We start from the raw sequence: 22,358 nt of genomic DNA on the forward strand, positions 1-22,358 counted from the left end.
ATATGTTCAAAATACATATATATATATTTAGTATTTTTTGTTGGTTTTAGATATGTAAAATGAGCCAAAAATGGAACCTTCTTTAAAAATCTTAGAACTTTCGCTATCACGAGAAACCACACCAGATCCTTTTGTTGACGATGGAGAATTTGGACCGGATGCTGATTACGACCCAGTCCATAGCACTGCAAATATGTCAAATAGACTCTGAAGTATTGCGAAAAAATGTAGGAGAGGTTTTGGAGTATGCGTTTCTACTTAACGGTTTTACAGACTTAGAAGATCAGTCACAGCTACTCATGGAGAACCTTTCTACAGAGGGCCAATGACCTGTTGGTCAGCCATTATCTACTTTACCAAATCTTAAAAGTGCATATGGCAACTCGACAACTCATGCGCAGTCGCTGTTACTTCCACCGAAATCTGACTGTGCAAAAAATAGCTCGATAATTTATGTGCAGCCGCATCTATCTTCCCCAAACTCTATGCCTATTGTGGATTCACGTTCACCGTCATTAGACCCTGCAAGTGCGGAAGCTAATTTAACACGGAACATGCTGCAGGCCGCATCATATCTAAACCCACACCAAACGTGCAGCTGCCTTTGCCATCTCTGGATTTGGAATCGCCCGCTGTATCCTGTAATTCAAATTCTGGAAATGGGGACGACACTGTAGAAAGTAATCTAAGACGTCCAAGAAATCGTAGTCCTGAGCCAATAGATCAACGGGGATATACAACTACAGACGTACCTACGTTTGAGTTTGATGAAACTTCAACTAGTGTTTAGTTTGAAATCACACAAAATATGTAGCTTATAGATGTTTTGTTTGTACGTTATATTTTTGTTGATAAGAATAATACCTAATTATTGTTTATTTGTGATAGTTGATTTGATCTCAATAATAAGTTGTAAATGAATCTAATTTAACCAAAAATTGCACTGGTGTAATTCATAAGACTGATTAAGTAATTATAATAAATATAATTAACTGAAAATAAATAATTTCATACAATAATCTTTTCATTTTATGTATATTTGTAATAATAATAATATGTTAAAAAATTCTTAGAACATTTAGTATTTTTGTACAAAATAGGTACTTTTTAAACTGTTAACGTTATTAGCCGTCGTTAGTTAACAAATACAATGTTCATTTACGCTTTAAAGCACAGGTGTCTATATACGCCGACGTTATAGTACGTTATGATACGTTGTTCGCTACAGCGTAGATTTTTATAAATCATTTGAAGCATAGCGTATATTAACGTCGACGTCTAGGCACGTCAGCGCAATATATTTGAATACTAATATCATCAGCTATTTGCACAACGTCATTAGACGCCGCTCGAATTTATATGAAAAAATGATGTGCAATATCGCATAGAGCTACAATATTGACATGTTCGCGTGAAAGTGTTAAGATGCTTAACGCAAATTATTTTTTTATTTCAATCACTTGAAATACTTATCACTCTGAGTAACTTTTTCAAAGGCACAATTTAGTACAATTTAATAGTTATTTTTATATAACCTCTCTATACACCACATTTATAGTTTTATTTTCAGGCTGCAGTATAAATAACCTATCAGTCGAACTTCTGCATATGTTTCATACAAACTATCAACCCCAATTCAACCCCCTTAGCGGTGGAATATCGCAAAATCCATTCTTAGCGAACATCTATGAACTATAATCTACACCCCTGCCAAATTTCATCTTTGTCCATCTTGGATGGATGTCAGTAACCTTTCTCTTTTATATATATAGATTACGATGTATTATTTGGACACTTCCTCACCATCTATAGAGCATACATTTTAAATTTCAACTCTCTTACTTCAAAAACATAGGACTTTCATACAAACTTCCAACCCCCGTTTTATCCCCTTAGGGGCCGAGTTTCAAAAATCCGTTCTTAACGGATGTCTACGTTTTATAAGGAGCTTACCTGCCAAATTTAAAGTTTGTAGGTGTTATAGTTTCGGAGATTTCGTGATGAATGACCTTTCGCTTTTATATATATTGTAGATTATAGATAGATAGATAGATATATATTAATGTATATTCGGGGATAACTTCGTCGTTTATGAACCAATTTTTATAATTCTTTTTTTATTTTGGAAAGAAGATGTCCCAAGTGTAGTACCGTGATAAGGAAACAAAGATCTGATGATAAAATGACTGATCTGACGAATGACTTGAAAACTAATGCATTTTATGTCGCGTGCCGAAACTAAAACAATAGAAATAATATCGCGAAGCCAACCAAAATAAAAATCAGTACTAATGATCTATATCGGCGACATCTATTGCGCAACATAGTAATTACGTAATTACAGAAAACTGACGTATGCTACATCTATACTTACATTTTTTGATTATTCAATTTGGTCGGGTTCGCGATATTATCACTTTTGTTGAGTTTCGGAACGCGACATTAGATCGTCCAACGCGAACACGCACACTGTTTTGATAGATATGATTGAATTTGAACTTTGTGCAGCGATAATAAAGTACAAATTGACTTTTTGACGTTAGAAACACACCTACATTGCTTGTTGTTGTGAATGTCGTTTAGACGAAGGCACCCCAGAACATATATTCTTTTCTTGTCCTAAATTACGGTTATCTTTGTATGATGCTCTTCCCCATGAGATTCCACGTCCTACTGATCTAAAATCCTTATTAATGCGTGTTTTCTCCCCGTTTATAACTTCTTTATGCACTTTCATTGAAACTAACAATATAAAACTATAACGGGATGGAGATATCTAACAAAAGTTAACTATTGTAAGTATATATTTACTATTATACATTTATATATCTTTGTGTGTTTTTGTCTTAGGAAAGTTAACTTTTCTTTCAGGCAAACTTGTGCGGGAATTGGAACCGAACTTGTACTCCCTCTATAACTGCAAATAAAGCAAAATTTAAATACTCTGATGTTAGCAAATTCGCAAGGAAGACATTTCAAGAATAATAAAAATAATAAAGAAATAATATCGCGAAGCAAACCAGTACTAATGATCTATAGCTCTTACATTTTTTGACTATTCAATTTGGTTGGGTTCGCGATATTATCACTTTTGTTGAGTTTCGGGACGCGACATTAAATCGTCCAACGCGAACACGCACACTGTTTTGGTAGATATGATTTAATTTGAACTTTGTGCAGCGATAATAAAGTACAAATTGACTCTTTGACGTTAGGAACACACCTATATTACTTAGACAACAGTGAGTGCTTGTAATTTAATATGAACTTAATTGAATAGCGATAAAGCTCAAATTGACTCTACATTACAGTTAGAAAACGTTTGTATGGAAAAAAGAAAAGGGCTGTTTTTAGGGTTTTCCCGGAAATTATTCGAATTTTTCTCGCCGTAAAAACTATTCTTGGACTTCAACAAATATTTAAAAAAAAGAATTGTTAAAATTGGTCCAGGCGTTGTTGAGTTATGCGCTTCTAACCCATTTTGCGATTCATTATTATATATAAGATTTCTTTGGACAGTTACATAACGAGAGTTCCTGATAAGGTGGTTTTTTTATACTACTCGGGTGACACATAAGCACCCGCCCGATGCTAAGCAGTTACCGTATCTTTTAGAATAATCATCCAAATTTTTACAATCATCAAATTTTCACGATTAGACAAACCTTTAAACTTAAAATATTTCCATACCATTTGACAAAAAAAAAATGTATTTTGAGGTAAAATACAGAAATGACAACAACAATAACTTTATAATATCAAATAAACATAAAACTTTATTTGTTCATTAAAAAATAGGATACAGGTCATTCTTGTAGCTACCCTTCTTTTGCCCGACTACTTCTAGACGCTCAGGCGTAAGTGGAGCTCTTAGTCCATGAGATGTAGCAATTCTCTTGTCATAGCCTAATCCCTTCCTGCCTACCAATCTGCTATACTCCGCTTTATAAATACCCTGGTACTTTAAATAATTATCATATTTGTCGTAAGCGAATTTGGATCTTTTATTAGTGATGATTTTAGTTGGTTTTTTGGTGACATGGTTGATACTAGTTTTCACTAGGGTACCCTGACTCTTGCTTGAAATTTTGCTTTTAATGATCTTCTTGGTTGACGACTGTTGCTTGGAAGATCCTAAGTAATCGGTTAAAATCGTGTCATAGACGCTGTCAGCGGGCAATTGATCTACCGCAACAGCTGAATTTGCTGATGCTGCTGAATTTACATCGGCATAAACCAACAGGATCAAGGGGAAAAGAACCTGAAAATGAAATATTTTGGTAAGTTTATTTAGTCCTTGACATACTCCGAAAACTATTGCCAAAGACATTGCATGTATACTGTATACACAATTGATTAATCAGCTTATAGCCATATATTATCGCCATTCAATGTTGCCATGCAAATAAAAATCGCCATGCATTCTAATTTTTCCTTATATGTATAAAGAGATTAATAACTTGGGCTTTGAAATATGCCAAGTTTTTTTAACGTTTTCAAGTTACATACTGTAACAATTAAAAAAATACCTTGTCTGTGTTAATTTATATTTTGATTATAAAATTAAACTATCTTTACTTCTACATACATTCTTTATCTTGTCAAAAAGGTGATTGTAATACATATACACTAAATATTTCATGGGTCCTACACATATACATAAACACTCATACATACGTATATAAATGTATTTGTGCATGTTTCTCAACTAAGGCACAGAAGTATTAGTTTTGCACTTTTAAATATAACAAAAAGTCATTACAAGCTAGAATCAATCTCAGGATAACTTGCTTAACAACCAGCAGACGTGGCCGTCAACCCAATTAGTAAGGCTAGACCAAGTCCCTGCTAACCTCACTGTTATTAGTACAATATTATTATAATTGTGTTATTAGTACAATTAATATTAACCTACGCACGCAATACATACCAGCCAATTACAAATAAAAGAAACAAAATGAATCCTTTATGGACAATACTAGTCAAAAGAAAATCAATCGATCCTAAGAACCACACCACACCAAAATATTTGACGCGCAACGCACGTAAGGGTACATAGTAAAATCCGAAAATGTTGATTCATTTAAATGCGTAAAATTCGCGTAAACATTAGAAAACAATAAGTACATAGTAGTTTTTATACAACTAGGTCGACAAAAAAGATGATGGTAAGCGATTACCGTAGCTTATAGACGCCTGCAACACCAGAAGCTTCACAAGTGCGTTGCCGACCCTACCCCCAATCTCCTCCAGGAGCTCTCCTCACTCACATGGACCACAGCACTGCTTAAAAGCAGTATTATTTAACTGTGATCTTCTGTAAGATCGAGTTACTTCCCCACTCTGGTTGCTCCAGATTTTGAGCAGAATTTACCCTGTTGTACCTTACCTCAGTTACACAATTACAATTTATTTATAAACAAAATGTTACTTACCAAAACGACCTTCATGTTCACACTTCTGTAAGGGTTAACAACAGAACGACTAGTGTATGAGTATTCGCGCATTCATTAAATAAACCCATGTAATTGTTCTTCGTGTCAATAATTGCGTGATTAACTTTATACACACTAAACTAGATTCTTCATCTTTGTTTGGTGTTCTTACAACAATATGTTGTACTAATGTGAACGTCTTTGAAATAATCGAGTAATTATTGATATTGGTTAGTGTGCGTGACTTTGATTCGCAATAAACATTCGTAAATATGATTTTAATCTTCAACTGCTTTGTCATTTTGCAGGTTACTCTACTGTTTTGCTATTTTACAGGTTACCTGTTGCTTATCTATTTATTAGTATATCTAATGTTCAGCTTTTCTGCTCTGTGGTTACGGCAGTAAAGAATACAGCCACCCGACCGAGAAATGCAGGTTCAATTCACCTACTTAGATTTATAATTTTCAGCCCTAATAATTTTTAAATGTTATGTATATAGTAGCTGATACGTAGAAATTTGTTTCCGTTTTTCATTATATTTTTTTTTATACATTTAAAAAATTTAACAAATACTTATTGTAAACTCCTTAAGCTTAAATTGTAACACAGTGCACTGTTAAACTAAACATTGTATATGTTGCACTGTTTATTACATTAATTACATTTTTTTTCTTTTAAAGAAAAAAACCCCTTCCTATCTAAAAAAATCAGTTCGAATTTTTTATTGATACTCACGAAAGATCTCTCCGCTCTGATAATAACCTCATCCTAAAGATTCCATATCAACCTTCTAGTCTAAATCTTTTACTGTCGAAGCCTGTCGTCTCTGGAATTCGTTGCCGCTAACTATAAGACGAGCTCAAACATTGGAATCATTCAAGAGGCTAACTAAGGCAATGTACTTGTCATCATAATATTATTTTATTTTTATTTTTTACTTATTTATTCGTTTATCAATTTATTTTTTCTCTGTGTATGTATTTTCTTTTGTTATCAAAGTATTGTGTTTATGTAGGTATTTGTGTAGGTGTATTTGTATGTATATGTGTATGTATGTATATGTATATGTATGTATATGTGTATGTATGAATATATATAATATATACTTATGTTTATGACTGATAGCACTTATTTTGCGCCCCTATCCCCAATAACAATCAATTCTAGTCCTCTGCACAAAGGTTGCCTGGAAGAAATCGTTGCTTTAGCAATAAGGCCGCCTGTTGCAACTAATGCAAATTTATTATTTTTTTAACCTTATTAAACTTATGTTACTTTTGTGTTGGTGTGCAAAAAGTGTAAATAAATAAATAAATAAAACAAAAACTCTTTAATCATGACAGTCCCATTTATTTCTGCAGGTTACGTGCAGATTTAACAATGCAAAAATAATTAAAATTTAATAAGAATGATAAGTTAAAATTAGTTTTAATATAATTGTTTTTTTCAGCATCAGAAGATTGTCAAAATCATCAAAATTAAAAATAAATAAAACATTTTTTTTTTTTTGTGAAAGGCTAATTTATTCAGTCTTATGAATTAAAAAGTATTTACATATGTACATAACTATTATCTAATAGATTATAATAAGTGACCCAAAACTTAAAATTAAATCAAATATCCAGTTTCCTTGCCGAGTCTACCAGTAACAACAACTAATTGCATTAAACAACAAAATTTACAGTTACATGAAAAAGTATAATTGTTGTTAAAAACTTTATAAGCTGTTTAGATTATAGTTGTAAAAACAGTCGTGAGTTTAAAATATATGATTTTTATGATTACATTTGATATAATAGTATGGTTTCCTAATCAGAGCATCAATGTCTGCCGGTCCGTAGTCCGAACACCCGCAGGATCGCTTTTGTCGGGTATCTCGTTTTATTTCTTTAAATCTACAATAATGACTCAACTGTTGACTGTTGTTACTGGACTGTTGTGTTGCGACTATAAGGGGATGTATAAAGTTTTTCTTTTATACAAAATGAAACAGAATCATCTCAAATTTCTTTCAGGTATAAATATGAATATAATCAGTTCAGTGTGCAAACTGAATTGATTTTATAATAATGATGTATAGAATTCTGTTTCTATTTCAGACGTCAATTAAGTTTACTGTTACAAATTTTAGGCTAACAGTCGAAGTAGTAACATTGTTTTAGTAGGCCAAAGTAAATTTTGAAGTATGAGAAAAACAATTTTATCCATCCCCTGATCATTTTCCCCTTACCCCTGCTGTCCTCGTATGCGGGTGGCGTCGGTGAATCGGATCGTGCAGTCTGAGATAGCCATGTTGGGAGTAAGGAAGTCTCGAAGGGAGGCAGCTGGGCTGGGGCGGTCGAAGGGGAAGCCCATGGGGCGGCGGTCCGGGTACTTGCGGTCGCGGATGCCGCAGTACGAGGCTGCGTCGTTGCAGGCGCCAACCAGGTCTTGAGCCACCTGAAGTAAAATGTCCACATCATAATATGTCCGACCGTTGAATCATTTGCACGCTATCTCACATTCTAACAATTCTTGTTATGTTAAGTTAAATGGTAGAGAGTAGTTTGACTCGAAATTAAAAATCACATTATTCTAATAAGCTTCAAAAGCACTTTGGATCATCGTTTTACAAATTAAAATGATACCAAACTTAATTAAGTAATCATAGTTAAAAGAAAAGCTACAACTGATTCGAAATGACTGCCAAATATATTTTTAAAACATAATTAGCCCTAGCCAACTCCTTCGGAACCACAAATTGTTAAATTGTTAAATGCATAAAGAATATAGAATATATTAACTTACTCTGTCATCGTTCCAGTTGGAGATCATGCAGAAGAGCACCATGGGGTAGCCCTGAGCGGTCCCCTTGGGGATGAGCATGTGGTGCGGCCAGCCGCAGCCGCAGAAGTCGAACTCCGCCGCTTCAACGGAGCCCGGGTCTCCGGGGCGGGCGCTCTGGGCGCGGAACGTGCGCTCGTAGGGAATGGTCACAGATGAGTCCAAGCTTGAGCGACGGAAGGTGCTACTGCCAGCGGGGACTGTGGAGCGATAAATCATTACATTCAAATATTAAGTAGTATTGTTTCTTGTTAAACATATTCATGATTATCCGTCATGATAATGACGGTTGAAAGTTTCTTTCTTCTACATATTCAGCTGGAATATTTTTATACCATTTACAGTCTTCAAAACTGCCACTAACTATTAATTGTGCAATGTTTTTATAGAATGCTAAATTAAGATAATTGTGCCAAAATTGGAAAATATTACATGTAAAGATTATTTCAAATGCAAGCGTTGATGACGATTCGCAGGACAACGTTTGCCGGGTCAGCTAGATCAGAATATTGTAGCCGATACTCACTGGACTGCGTGAACTTGTCGAGCTCGATCATCAGCCTCTTCTGCTCGCTAAAGGCCAGCGGTCGGCCCTGCTCGTCTCGCACCGGGGCAATGAACAAACGCACCGTGCCCATCACTCCAGCTCCGCTAGTGTTGTTTACTTGAATACTGGAAAATACGTAAAATACCAATAATAGTCCACCAATAAGTTTTAACATAACCCCGTCATCTATAACTAACACATTTGCCATTGCAAAAAGGTTAATAATATATCATGAAATATTGCAAATAAATAAAAATAAGTTTGTTTTCGGTTGTTATAGAAAGCTATTTTAGGTGAGATAATTTGAGTTTTCAAGATTTCAATTAATCTCAAACATTGTGTTAAATCATTTTCATAGGGTTTGGTTTCCCTCATGATCTTCCCTCACATGTCATCTCTCACTCACATTTAAGCTGTACACCATAGAAATAAATATAGGCACTATACTCACACGTAGTTAAAGTTGTCGTGTGTGAGATGTGTGAAGCGGGCGAGGACGCTCCCCCGAGGAGTGAAGTCCAGTCCCCGGCCGAGGTCCACCGTGCTCTGCTCCCACTGCGTCGTCAGCACCCCCTGGCCCCCCGGCCCTTCCACACTCACGCCTGACACGCGAATACCGGGGAAGTCGAGCTGAGGATATATCCCATAATATACTTACACTTAATTTTATATATACAGTATTTTTTGGAGAAAACCCCTGGCGTATATGGCTCACTTTAACCGCTTACTGTCAAAATGGCCATACACTTGTTTGCCATCTTAATACTCGTTGTATAAGAAAATAATGTGCCAGAATTGATCACACCATTTTATGTACCATAGATATGTCTGAATAGAAGTAAAACTTACCTTGTTTTGTGGATAAGGCGGCAGCTTGTTCTTGTAAAGTAGGAAGATGTCGTCGATGTAGGCATGCCAGCGGTAGAACACGGGGTCTCGCATAGCCGTGGCCGAATCACCCATTACTCCAAATTGCTCCTAATAGAGAATTTTATTAAGAGTTTTTTCAAAATTCTTTTTAAAAGGACATTTTTCAACTTTTTCTTTCTTTCTATTGTTTATGAAATAAACTAACCAAGTTCCTGTGATCAGGGTCATGAGTGTAGGAGATGAAGACGTGCCCCATGTTGTGGAGATCGCCGTAGTAGCCACGGTTGCGACTGATGATGGATGACTCCATCAAATTTCCGAGGACGTCGATACCGGTTTCCTCGTCAAGTTTCATTTGACGACCGTTTGGCTAGAAAGTTGAGAAGATGGAAATAATAAACATTATATATTTTCTGTATTATCTGTGTCTTATCGTCAAGTGATATTGGCGCTAAGAAGAAAAAGATGTAAAAATTATTGACAGCAGCTACGACTGTGTCACTTTGCATATTAAAGGAGGTGAAACCCCGCTAGCTGTGTTACTCATTAGTGTTCTGCTAACTTTTGACATGCTTAAAAAACAAGTTATGACCTTTTTTTTCTCCACATTACGGCAGGTTTAGGTTTTACATAGTAGCAGGATACAGCTCATGTAATAAGGAAGGTAATATAAAATAACTCGCACCAGGATAATAGCCAGGTCGTTTATTGCCTGTATGAAGCGTTCCCTCCAGGTCTCCAGCTCGGAGACATCACTGCGGATCTGGTCTACTGGGCGATCCAAGTCACGAATGGTGGAGCCCGCGAAACTAGAAATTTGACATATGTTTTGAATCTAGAATGTAATTATTAACTGATCTACTTTTGAATAGTAAAATCTTAAGTTTTTAACTTTCTACTAAGGCTGCGTTCGCTATCGCTACAATAACATCCTTGATTGAACGTCTTTGATTGAATCTATTTCAGTCAAAGATTGAATCTATTCTTTTTTATTTGAATCTATTCAGTCTCTGACTGAATCTATTCGGCGGGTGATTAAATCAAATCCAAATCTGAATTAAAAAATACTTTGTTCAAGGCTTTATTGTGTTCTTGAAAGCAATTTTAAATTGTCATTTTTCACATTAAAATGAGATATGTTATAAACATCAGTTCTTACCGTGGTGGCCAGGATCTGCTGGCTACTTGGGAGTCCAGCTTAGGGAAGTATCCTTCCTCGATGGGTTGCCGGAAGTCGTTATAGCGACGAGGCCGGGCGAGACCGTTGCACAGTCGTTCTGTGCTGTACCTGTTAAAGCATTTGAGATTAAATTTGATTATTTTTTTACATATTACGCAACCGGTCGGTGTTATACTCGTACCACTACACCAGAGCGGTTGTCTATTTCAATATTAAGTAATTTTATATTACTTAGCTATGATTCAATTGATGTCAAAAACGGACCCTGTCTCCGGACTTTAAAGTACACTTTTAGCACTTGTCATTGGCAAAATCATCGGCGTAAAGCTGGCGGAGCCACAGTCTTTAAAGAAGAAGAAGAAGATTCAATTGATATTTATTGTCTTTTATTTGCTTCTTTACTAAGACTGTCATAAAAAAATTACTAGCACTGACAAAATCGCCTCTGATCTACCTACTTTATTACAACAGAAATAATAATAAAAAAATTACATTTAAATGTGGTTTTCTTCCGTTATATCATTACTTTGATTGAAGTAGACACTGGTGATTATAGATTACCTGGCGATGATCTGCTGGTGCATGTAGTAGAACAGCTCCCCACGTCTGTCCTTGTCAACGATGGAGCGGACCTCCGCGTCGAAGGGGTAGACCAGATGCCAGTGCCAGTGGTGAAGGTTGATGCCAATATCTTCACGGAAGTAAGCCACGCGTTGCTCTGGCTCACTTTCTGACGCTGTGTAGTTTTGCGGGATCACTACCGGGAGCTAAAGAAAAAATGAGTGTGCTTTAGACCTCACGACTGAAGTAAGACTTACAAAACGTGACTCGCTCTCTTTCTCTCTTGGCTAACTTATATCTCCCTCTCAAATTCCGTTTGCCTCGCCCAATCACACTTTTCGTAATGCTCTCGTCACGTATTCACCATCTTACTCCCCAAGATAAGCGTGCGTACAGAAGCTTTACTCAAAAATTAAACCATTAGTGTTGGGACAGACTTTTTTACGCAACATTTATAAATTCAACCTAGATAAATACTGCTAAAATATAATTGAAGATGATATTTATGTTGTAAACTAACTGTGTCTGCGAATTCGTCCGCGTCGAATCCAACAAAAAAGTTATTGTTCAGAGTTATAAAATAAATAAATTTCTAAAATAACAGTAGCCTAATTCACTCCTTACTACATAAGCTAGCCAGTACAAGTCCCATCAAAATCGATCCAGCCGTTTCAGAGATTAGCCGTAACAAATGGACAGACAGACAAAAATTTCAAAAATTGTCATTTTGGTATAAGTACAGTGGATAGATCCATATGCATTTATTTAGGACACTCCAATTTTATTTATTTGTATAGATAAAATACACCAAAATACATCAGCAAAATGTTTGAGTACGCGCGTAACAACTGCGTAAAATTAGACAATTATTTTTTGAGACCATCATTTTAAGACAAAGTTGCACAAAAGTAAATTAAAAGTCGACATCGCAAATATTACGGCAGCACTAAGTTCAGTAGGTCAGCTAAGTTTTTAAGATTCATCTTCAATTGTATTGAAGGACATTTATTGGAAGTCATTTTCTTGTTTTAGGTTACGTTTTATAATTCTGTGAGAGACATGTCAGGAAAGGTTAATGTGGTAAACCAAATTCAATGAAAGTCGATCTAACACTAAATTTATTTGAGAAAATTGTAAGCATACGTATACATATATATATATAATGTCCTAAATTATACTGCTGATTGTGTAACCATACAGAATTAGTTTATCAATGTTTAAACAAGTTCCCACTTACCCGATCACCAGGCTTCATGACGGTGCTCACTTCACGAGCACGCCTGAACACCTTGGGGTCCATGAACTTGTCAGGGAAGGTTTCTGCGAAGGTCGGAATGTCCAGACCCTTGGTATCGTCTCTGGAAATAAAACGATGGTTATTTATTAGACATGTATAAAATAATATTTTTCGATAATGTATTTTGTTGAAACAAAGTAACGAGCAAATCCTCCACATGGAGAAAGAGGCCTGTATACCATTGGTTCATCTGTATCAGTGGAATGATACAGATGAACCAATCAATCAATGTGTTCCGTTTTAAAATATTGAATAGATTTTAATTCACTATAAGAATACTGCCAATATTTTATTTAATACTAGCATCACGTCCCGACTTCGCACGGGTATTTAACAAAAATTTCAAAATATTTTTTTCTCCAATTTTTTTTGAAAATATGATATAGCCTATGTCATCCGCGGATAGTGTAGCTTCCCAATAGTGAAAGAATTTTACAAATCGGTTCCGTAGTTTTGGAGCGTATTCAATGCAAACAAACAAACAATCATAGAAAGTATGTTGAATATATGAAACAATTTTTTTTTGTTACCTGTGTAAAATGGCGACCGAGAGGCAGTAGTTGAACATGTAAGGGTTGATCCTCATCTGACAGTAGGAGCAGATAGACAGCAAATCGTCCACATCACGCATGTCTTAAACAAAAATAATAATATAAGTTTCTAAACTTTCGTGATCACTATAAACAGTATTTGATCGCCCTAAAAAATAAAAAAGAGGTTGTCTGGAATAGATTGCTTAAAGCAATAAGACCGCCTTTGCATGCTGTCATTGTAACTACTTTTTTTAAATTTTATTTCTGTTTTGTTGTTTTTTTTTTCCTTTTTTTTACTACGTAAAAATGTTTGATTATATGTATGCAAGAAGTAATAAATAAATAAAAAATAAATAAAAATAAAAAAGTAAAAAAAAGTGCGTGCGTATAAAGTACACATGTCAGAAGTGAATCTTCTTTGGGAAACTAATTTTTAAGTCTCGTTTTAGATTTCCGTTCCAGCGCCATCGACAAAAACGTTGCCGTTTCATCCGTAAAAAAAATTAACGATTTCCAACATGACAGTCGTTTCAAAATGACAGTCCTGTTAAGTCCTGTAGAATGAAATTCAAAGCAATAATGTTAAGAAACTGATAATTGTAGAATTCTAAGGAGGAAAATAGCTTCTCCTTAATACAGATAGCTCAGCTACCTAGCTAGGAGAATAAGAGATCATACTTAAAAATAATTGTTCCGTTTTTGTTACTTGAATTTTGTATTTACTTATTCTTCTGCCTATTGGTGTCATGTTATCAATATTTCCTGTATTGACTATTTTGTGATATTGTTTTTGTAGTTTGAATATTGTTATTTATAATTCTATTTTAAATGTGCATAACAGTATTAAATAAATAATAAATTTTAACGTTATTTATTATATCAAGTGCAAATAAAATAAAATTAATTATTTCTCATTTGTTATAATGTTTGATTCTTATACGTAACCGACAACGTAAACCGACTTCACAGACAATCAATTTCTTTTTTACAAAAAAAGGTACTGCAGAGAAGAATCTTATAAAAGAATAAGTTATACTTGTTGCTACCTCATTTTTCTTTTACTAACACTAACTCCAATTATAAAGCTGTGATAATTACTCATGAAGATGTCGATCAGCCTCCCAGCCATCTTCCTGTGCTTGGGCACGAAAAGGGAGAACTGCTCGTTGTAGGCCAGTTCCATGGGCAGTGAGAGGTTGGGCAGCGCGATGTTGCGCACTTCAATGGTGCGAGTAGCGCCATCACTGAATCGGTTCTCCAGGACATTGCTGGATGATTTATATTTATCCGGCTGCAAACAAAATAGAAATCACTTGATGTATTCCTAAGCGCTAAATTCTAGCTAGCTGGACCAATTCCAGGCGTTTTCAAACTGACTTAAAAAAAAATTAGGAGGTTATTAATTCGACTGTACTTTATATCTGTTATTCATAAATTTTTCGGAAGCTGATGCTGATGACGTCCTATGATGATGATTCTGATGACGTCCTATTTAAATTTAAATTAGATCGAGTAGTTTCCAATCTATCGCAAATAATTCGTATTATATTATCTGCCGATGAAAATTGAAGTCTTTTTTGTGTTTGAGAATTAATACAATAGTTTTCTAATACCTTTTAAAGCTGAAACTTACTGTGGGACCCAAATGGAGGAGAGTTGCTCAAGACAGGAAGCAATGGAAACTACTGGAGGAGGCCTTTGCCAAAAGGCACAATGAGTTGAGAGACATCCTATAGCCAGATGAATCAAATAATACAGTCATAAAGATTAATCTCACCCAGTTTAGCAGGCTAAATAAGTAAATACTTTTTAAAAGGTTTGTTCGGAATTAAAATTAAGAAAATTACGCAGAAAATTGAAAAATTTTAAAAAATATTTCGATTAATAAAACGTTGTGATGATAATGAATGATGACAAGTCTGACGATTCTCGGGATAGAGCAACGTTTGTCAAATCAACTAGTATGGTCATGTTACTGTAACATATTTATTGTTTAGATATATATTCTTTATAGTATACCAAAATACAAACAATAGCAAATATTAATAAAGATGTACAAAGGCGATCTTATCACACAAGAGCGATTTCTTCCAGATAACCTTTGGGGACACGATACAGTAGCGACGGATCGAAAATGACAATATGAAAATTCGAAGGATGAAGGTGTAGTGTTAAGTACAATGGAATACTTAGAACATTTGAGTCTTAAGCCAAGTGTATTTAGTTTCTGTTAAGTTTACATAATACATGGAAATGTAATTTTAAGTCGAATTATGTTAATGATATCTTTATTTTTTTTACTTTAATCATTAAAAAATATATTATATAATTTAATATAATATATACTTAAACATATAAATAACAAACATCGTCATTGACAGGAAGTACGTTTGATAGAACTAACCACAGATAACCACACTAACATTATGAACAATAACAAGACTGTTGATTACGAAAACGTAGCGTGCTAACATTTTAGCGGCTTAACGCATATTTTAAAAATTATTTTTTGTAAATATTACACATTAATCTTTTTTTTTTTTATGTCACTAGGTCGGCAAACAAGCGTACGGCTCACCTGATGGTAAGCGATTACCGTAACTTATAGACGTCTGCAACACCAGAAGCATCGCAAGCGCGTTGCCGACCCAATCCCCAATCCCCCCAGGAGCTCTGGTCACCTTACTCACCAACAGGAACACAATACTGCTTGAAAACAGTATTATTTAGCTGTGGTCTTCTGTAAGGTCGAGGTACTTCCCCAGTCGGGCTGCTCCATATTTTGAGCAGGAAATTTCTGCTGTGCCCTACCTCAGTTGCACATTAATCTATGTATCTATCTGTATATAAATAAAAATGAGACCCCAAAATATATGTACTTGTGTAGCTTCTGAACGACATCACGAAGCGAAATTTGCATTTTTGGTTCTTTGTTGTCAGGACAAGGTTTTTATAAAAGAAAATTTTATAAATTCGACAAATATAAATAAAATAAATAATTGCTTTGCGGTTACGGCAGTATAGCCACCCCATCTCTTCCAGTCGGTGTCGTAAGAGGGATAACACAGTTCCACTACCACAGTGGAACTTAAAAAGCCGACCGATGGCGGGATAACCATCCAACTGCTGGCTTTGAAATACACAAGCCGAAGAGGGGCAAAACACACGAGTTCACGCCATTTTTGGCGCAAACTTTTGGAGGATGTCCAGCAGTGAACTGTATTAGGCTGAAGTTATAATATATAGAAATCTAATATTACGAAATCTTAAAATCAGTGACAGGTCGTATTTTAGATTTTTGAGAATCTTTTACAACTTAAAAACAAAGTATTCAAAAATCATCATCGAGAGATGGATTCTAAAACCTTACATATAGGATTCAGATCTGACATTTTAAAAATAGTTTTAATACTAACGCTTATATTTAAGATATAGTAATAATAATAAGCCCTTTCAATCTGATCTAGATACAGGTGTTCTCGTTTTATTTTTACAAAATGTCCCGAAGGTCAATTTGCCTCTTGCATAGGCCTCCTCTAACATTTCCCATTTGAACTTGTCCCATTCTACCCTTCTCCATAAAATACTTGCCACGGTTATTTTTAATTCGAAATTCACAATATTTTAATAACTTTACAAACGCCACGTACGACTAAATCGTCTCGTGACAATAATATCAAAATAATTGTCTTTGATCTTTAACAAGTAAATCCGACATCGATTTTGATCGACAAGTACACATTATCAGAGAAACATTATGAGGGATAACTCAAAACTTATTCAAAAACGATCTCGCCAAAATAAATGAAACCATACAACAAGGACAAACTCTCGAATAAATAAAACGAATTATCAAAATCGGTAAACCCAGTAAATAGTTATGAGGTTAAACATATAAAAATTAATTTTTAAAAGAACAAAGTTATAGTTTAAAAAAACTAAGCTTTTATAGCTAATTGAACTAAAAAGTAGAAAATAATTTTTAATTACAAAGAGTTTATATTACAGTAGTTGAAGATCTAACAATCAATCATAATTAATTACTTATTTATAAAATTATAATAAAATTTAAGTTATTAAGAGAATAATTCAATTCAGAGTAAAAAACTGTAAATTTTACTGTATTTTCATAACTTTTTACTATGTTCTTATAGGTCTCCGCACATAGATAGTTGCAAGTAGAATAATTGTTACATTTAATATATCGAGCACCCCACGCTTTTACATACAACCCAAGAAAACCCCGATTGCGCCAAATAATCACTGAAAAGAGAAAAACAAGCTTACAATTGAGTATGGGGTGTAATCAGTGCACCGTGTTGTATTCCATTCGATACTATCGTAAACTACAGATATTTTAATAATTATTTTATTAATAATTTAATTATACCTATACTTCGGTATTACTCGCGGGAACGAAAAATGTCTACAAAACTCTGATTATACTATCAATTGAATTTATTCGTGTTACTAGTTTGCTTTATACTGATTATGAGTTAAGTTTTCGTAGACGTTGGAACTCTCCACTCACACATACACATGTAGATCAGGTTCGAATCCTGATCGAGATAGCTATTTTTTTTTTACATTATAATATATATTTTTTTTAATTATGTGAGATGAGTGAGAGCGTAAGTCTTAAATAAATATGGTTGATTTTTTTAACTTAAAAATATTTTTTAACTCTAGCAACTACCACGTTGGGTTTAAGGGTAGCAATACATATTTATGAAATAACCTAATTATGCCCTTTAATATGATTGTTGATATGTTTCCTAAAAAAAGTTTTTACAATTTTTAAATTATGGTGTACAAAATCCGCCATTTTGTACTTAGTGTCGTTTGGGCCATCAAGCTGAATCTAACGACAACTCCGTTTAGCTTAGTGGATAACATAGAAATCTACATACAAACATACACTCGAAATATGATCGAATTAAGAACCTCTTCCTATTTTTGAAGTCGGTTGATAGCCTAATAAAATCTATTGATAGTGACCTTGAAAGCTTAAATATCTATTTATTTATAAATAAATATATATCTTATAACATACACGTGTACAAGGTCGTCTGTTGACTGTTCCTATGATAAGCAACTTAATGCTTGTGTTACAGGTAACAGCCGACTGTTATAACTATATTTTTTTAAATATACACAGAAATAATACACATTTACATATATAAATATAAAAATTACACCCAGACTCGGGCGGGAATCGAACCCGCAACCCGCGGAACTGAAAGCAGAGCCACTACAAAATGCGCCAACGGGCTAGTCAAAATATATTAGGCTTGCTAATACCTACTTGTTATAACTTATAGTTTAAAAAATTATAGTTCTAAATACGTACGAAATAGTTAGACGGCATGCGAAAGTATGTCTTATCTTCGCCCTTCTGCATGAAGCAGGGCTCCGTGGGGCGGTCGAAGAACAGTTTCAAAAGATTCTTATTCGCCATTTTTATTACTGAAAAAATTTAACAAAATTAAATAACGTTTAACAGATACATTTGCAAAAAAATATATAAATATATACACCCCTGAAATTTACAATAAACAAGATATGAATAATAAACAAGATACAAATAAATTTACATTGCAATAATTATTATTTATACGTTAACTGCAAAACAAGCTCGACTAAAACTTAATTGCTATTTTTCATACGTATAACAAAAAAATAACCAAAAAAGAACACCAAAAAATAACAAAAATTAAAAAAAATCACTCACCTTTTTTTTTCTACTAAATAAAAAATAAATAAAAATTAAACTAAACTCAAGACGTTATTAAATCTATACTGTAAGCCGTGAAACCCACGGCTAACTGTAAGTCGTTACTGTGGCTCAGTCTTTATATAGTCTTAAGGATTTCACACGGCGAGGAACACTTTCGTGTGCAATAGACAAAGCGGTCAGCTATCAAAAGGATGCTCGACCACAGTGGATACTGATAACGTAGGATATCTGAACACAGACACATTGTAACGCTGAGAGTTTTGCATTAAACGATTTTATAGTAAATTCTTATCGATCGATACACCTGCAGTTTTCTAACCGACTTCCAAAAAATGAGGAGGTTCTTAATTCGATAGTTTTTTTATGTAGGTTACTTCAGAATTTTTGACTGGGTGACTAGCGTGTACGCTGTAGGTATATATATAAAACTAGCTTTGTCCGCGACTACCACAATTCCAAATTCCACGCGGACGTCGTCGCGGGTGCAGCTAGTAAATAAATAAAATAAAAAAGTCACTATTTCTCGCGCATTTAAGACGCAAATACAACATTTAACAGAACTATTTTTAATTTATTTACTTTTAATTTCACAAAACCTAGAATTATTTATTTGTAATACAAACTCTAAATTTATCCTCAGACAATTTCAATATGGTTTGTAGGATTTTATGACTCATGCGCTAGACATCATTTTATAAAACAAACAGTTTCCTATTTTTCGCCAAGAGGATAAATAAGTATTGAACGTAAATATCCTCATACTATTGTATATAATATTTATACGCTTCCACGATCTGAGCGTTTGTTTGCGTTTTGCATTTTCTTGAAGGTATTGTCATACTAATAGTAAATATATACTAATAGTATAATGGTAACTGGTAGGGCACAGCAGGAATTTCCTGCTCAAAATATGGAGCAGCCCGATGGGGGTAATACCTCGACCGTACAGAAGATAACAGCTAAATATTACTGTTTTCAAGCAGTATTGTGTTCCTGTTGGTGAGTAAGATGACCAGAGCTCCTGGGGGGATTGGGGATTGGGTCGGTAACGCGCTTGCGATGCTTCTGGCGTTGCAGGCATCTATAAGCTACGGTAATCGCTTACCATCAGGTGAGCCGTACGCTTGTCTGCCGACCTAGTGATATAAAAAAAAACTAATTACATATCACTGTTTTTAACCGACTTCAGATTACTTTTTGAATCGAAAACCTCATACGATTCATTTTTTTCCTCTGTTCAAAAATTTAAAAATTGTAACGTTCATCTTTCTTATTCATTATTCGTTGTTATTTGGTCAGACCATACACGAATCCTTATCATACGAGTCGTCTTTTACTTCAAAGCAAAAGTAAACGTTATTAGTTTTAATATCTATTGATCTTGAAATCGCATACAATACAAGTAATCTGAATTACGAACAGCCGGTGATCAGACGACTACTTTTTGAGTTATTTCTAGTAATGCGTAGTTGACTATTTTTTCAACTACCTACGTTGCTTTACTTTTGATGTAAATTTAAGTCGGGTTTTTTGTTGTTTCGGCCAGGAGAAAACACAATTAGGTATTTTATTGCTATTTTCCAATTTAACCGCATGTCAACTCATCGATTTAATTATTAAAGATATACCGAAAATGTGGCTAGCGATAGTAGGCACAGGAACTGACCGATTCGCTAGCGGTTGCGGGTGTGACCGCGCACATTACAAATTTTTGTGTTTAGCTACCTAATAAATTATAATAAATATAAAAAGATCTTTAACACACATGCTCTTACTAAGTCAAGCAACTCGCTGCTTGTGTGACAGCCGAATGACTTATGTAGATTCTTTGATCGTCGATAAATACACATATATAAATAATTATATATATTACACTCGGAATCAAATCCCCAACCTTCGGAGTAGAAAGCAGGGTCGCTGTAAACTGCGCCAACGCGCTAGTCAACCTAATTAATGATTTTGTGCTGTATGTTATGGACCTCCGATGCGGAATATGAGTTCGGTTACCACTCGGAATGAATAATTTGTATTATATATCGTCAACCCGTAATGAAGCGTGGTGGATTAAGGTCTAATCCATCTCCAACATGGCCTTGCAGTGCGATGTTATAGCCTGAATTGTGATCGTAATATTATTTAGCTTTTTCTTAAATTCTAGTTTTTCTTGCGTAATAAGGGTACACAAGTGTGCAGTCCGTCTGATGGGGAGCGGTTACCGTAGCCTACAGAAGCCTGCAATGCCAGAAGAATCGCAAGCGCGTTGCCGACCTTATCCCCAATTCCCCCAGGAGCTCTGGTCACCTTACTCACCACAGGAACACAACAGTGCTAAAGAGCACTGTTTGTCTGTGATCTTCTGTAAGATTAAGTTACTTTCTGAGTCTGGCTGCATTAGGCTTTGAAAAAGATGTGTCCTTCTCTACCTCACAAAATAATTGAAATGAAAAATATTACAGTGCTACAATTACTACGATTATGTTTTATAAATATATTGCCCGGATTCGCCGATCTCGTAAGTGTAGCCAAGATCATAAATGTACTAATGTCGATGTTGTGTACTAATGTTCGACGTAGATTTATCGGTATACTCTCAGTACTTATTGACGAGGCTCAAGTCTCTCGTCAAGGGAGCGATAATGGAATATAGATGGCGCTGTGATAGCAACTACGCTTATCCACAGGCCCTAAATATGGCGTTCGGATATTAATATTTTCTTTTTTTTTTACTAAAAAACTATGTAGATATAATCAATGACAATACATATATCATCATCATCATTGGACTTAGTCCGTCTATTGCAGACGATTTAGACAGTGCCAGACAGACACTGTGTCGCCTAGGACACTCTTCAGGAAAATGCAGAGTTGCCTTAGCTCTGCGCAACCCTCTCGACCTCACTGGCTAGGCCCACAGTAACAACGAGTCGATACGTGTGGAGCGAGTTCGACTGCAGGAGTCTTTCGCATTTTAAAGCTATGCCACGAATGCTTGACGGAGACCCCATTCCGGGTTTAAAATGAAGTATTCCTTCTCCAGGACCCTGATGATTTTGAGCCAGGTTTATCCCTCGGTCGCCTTTTACGACCCCCTCGAGAAGAAAGGGGGTGGTGCTATTCTACTCGGCCGACACCACATAGCATATACATATATAGAGCAATAAATATTTAATTAATCCTATTAACACATAAGTTACAAATACCTATATTAAAGGTAAAATAATTGTAAACAACTGATAACTAAAGGAAAATGTAATTCCCCGTTATATATACATAAAATTAATAATACGGTAACTAATTAACTCAATTATAACCAATATATAATTTGTCAAATCATGATTCAAAAGAAAGATCACGTGTTCAATTATATACAAG

The 22,358-nt window shown here is 34.8% G+C and overlaps 2 protein-coding genes across 2 annotated transcripts; both read right to left on the reverse strand.

Moving 5' to 3' along the window:
- Positions 1-3,749: 3,749 nt before the first annotated feature.
- On the reverse strand, positions 3,750-5,519 carry LOC123663542. Its single transcript, XM_045598218.1, has 2 exons — positions 5,436-5,519; positions 3,750-4,261 (listed from the first exon to the last, which is right to left on the reverse strand). Exons 1-2 carry the CDS (start codon positions 5,505-5,507, stop codon positions 3,788-3,790), a joined length of 546 nt encoding a protein of 181 aa, XP_045454174.1. The 5' UTR covers positions 5,508-5,519; the 3' UTR covers positions 3,750-3,787.
- A 1,415-nt stretch (positions 5,520-6,934) lies between these two features.
- Positions 6,935-18,707, reverse strand: LOC123663761 (phenoloxidase subunit 1). The gene is made up of 14 exons (XM_045598427.1): positions 18,600-18,707; positions 14,348-14,540; positions 13,247-13,349; positions 12,657-12,777; positions 11,420-11,625; positions 10,838-10,966; positions 10,364-10,487; positions 9,884-10,048; positions 9,658-9,786; positions 9,260-9,438; positions 8,788-8,933; positions 8,226-8,461; positions 7,669-7,877; positions 6,935-7,333 (listed from the first exon to the last, which is right to left on the reverse strand). The coding sequence occupies exons 1-14, from the start codon at positions 18,705-18,707 to the stop codon at positions 7,198-7,200; spliced, it is 2,184 nt and encodes a 727-aa protein (XP_045454383.1). The 3' UTR covers positions 6,935-7,197.
- Positions 18,708-22,358: the final 3,651 nt, after the last annotated feature.

Source organism: Melitaea cinxia, chromosome 20 (genome assembly GCF_905220565.1).
Source record: "Melitaea cinxia chromosome 20, ilMelCinx1.1, whole genome shotgun sequence".
Classification (NCBI taxonomy): Eukaryota; Metazoa; Arthropoda; class Insecta; order Lepidoptera; family Nymphalidae; genus Melitaea; species Melitaea cinxia.

Coding starts and splice junctions, on each gene's coding strand:
- LOC123663542 (XM_045598218.1), bottom strand. CDS start 5,507: ATGCGCGAATACTCATACACTAGTCGTTCTGTTGTTAACCCTTACAGA. Junction 4,262..5,435: donor TGAACATGAAGGTCGTTTTG/GTAAGTAACATT, acceptor TTTCATTTTCAG/GTTCTTTTCCCCTTGATCCT.
- LOC123663761 (XM_045598427.1), bottom strand. CDS start 18,707: ATGGCGAATAAGAATCTTTTGAAACTGTTCTTCGACCGCCCCACGGAG. Junction 11,626..12,656: donor TCATGAAGCCTGGTGATCGG/GTAAGTGGGAAC, acceptor TTTTTTCTTTAG/CTCCCGGTAGTGATCCCGCA. Junction 9,787..9,883: donor ACCCTGATCACAGGAACTTG/GTTAGTTTATTT, acceptor ATTCTCTATTAG/GAGCAATTTGGAGTAATGGG.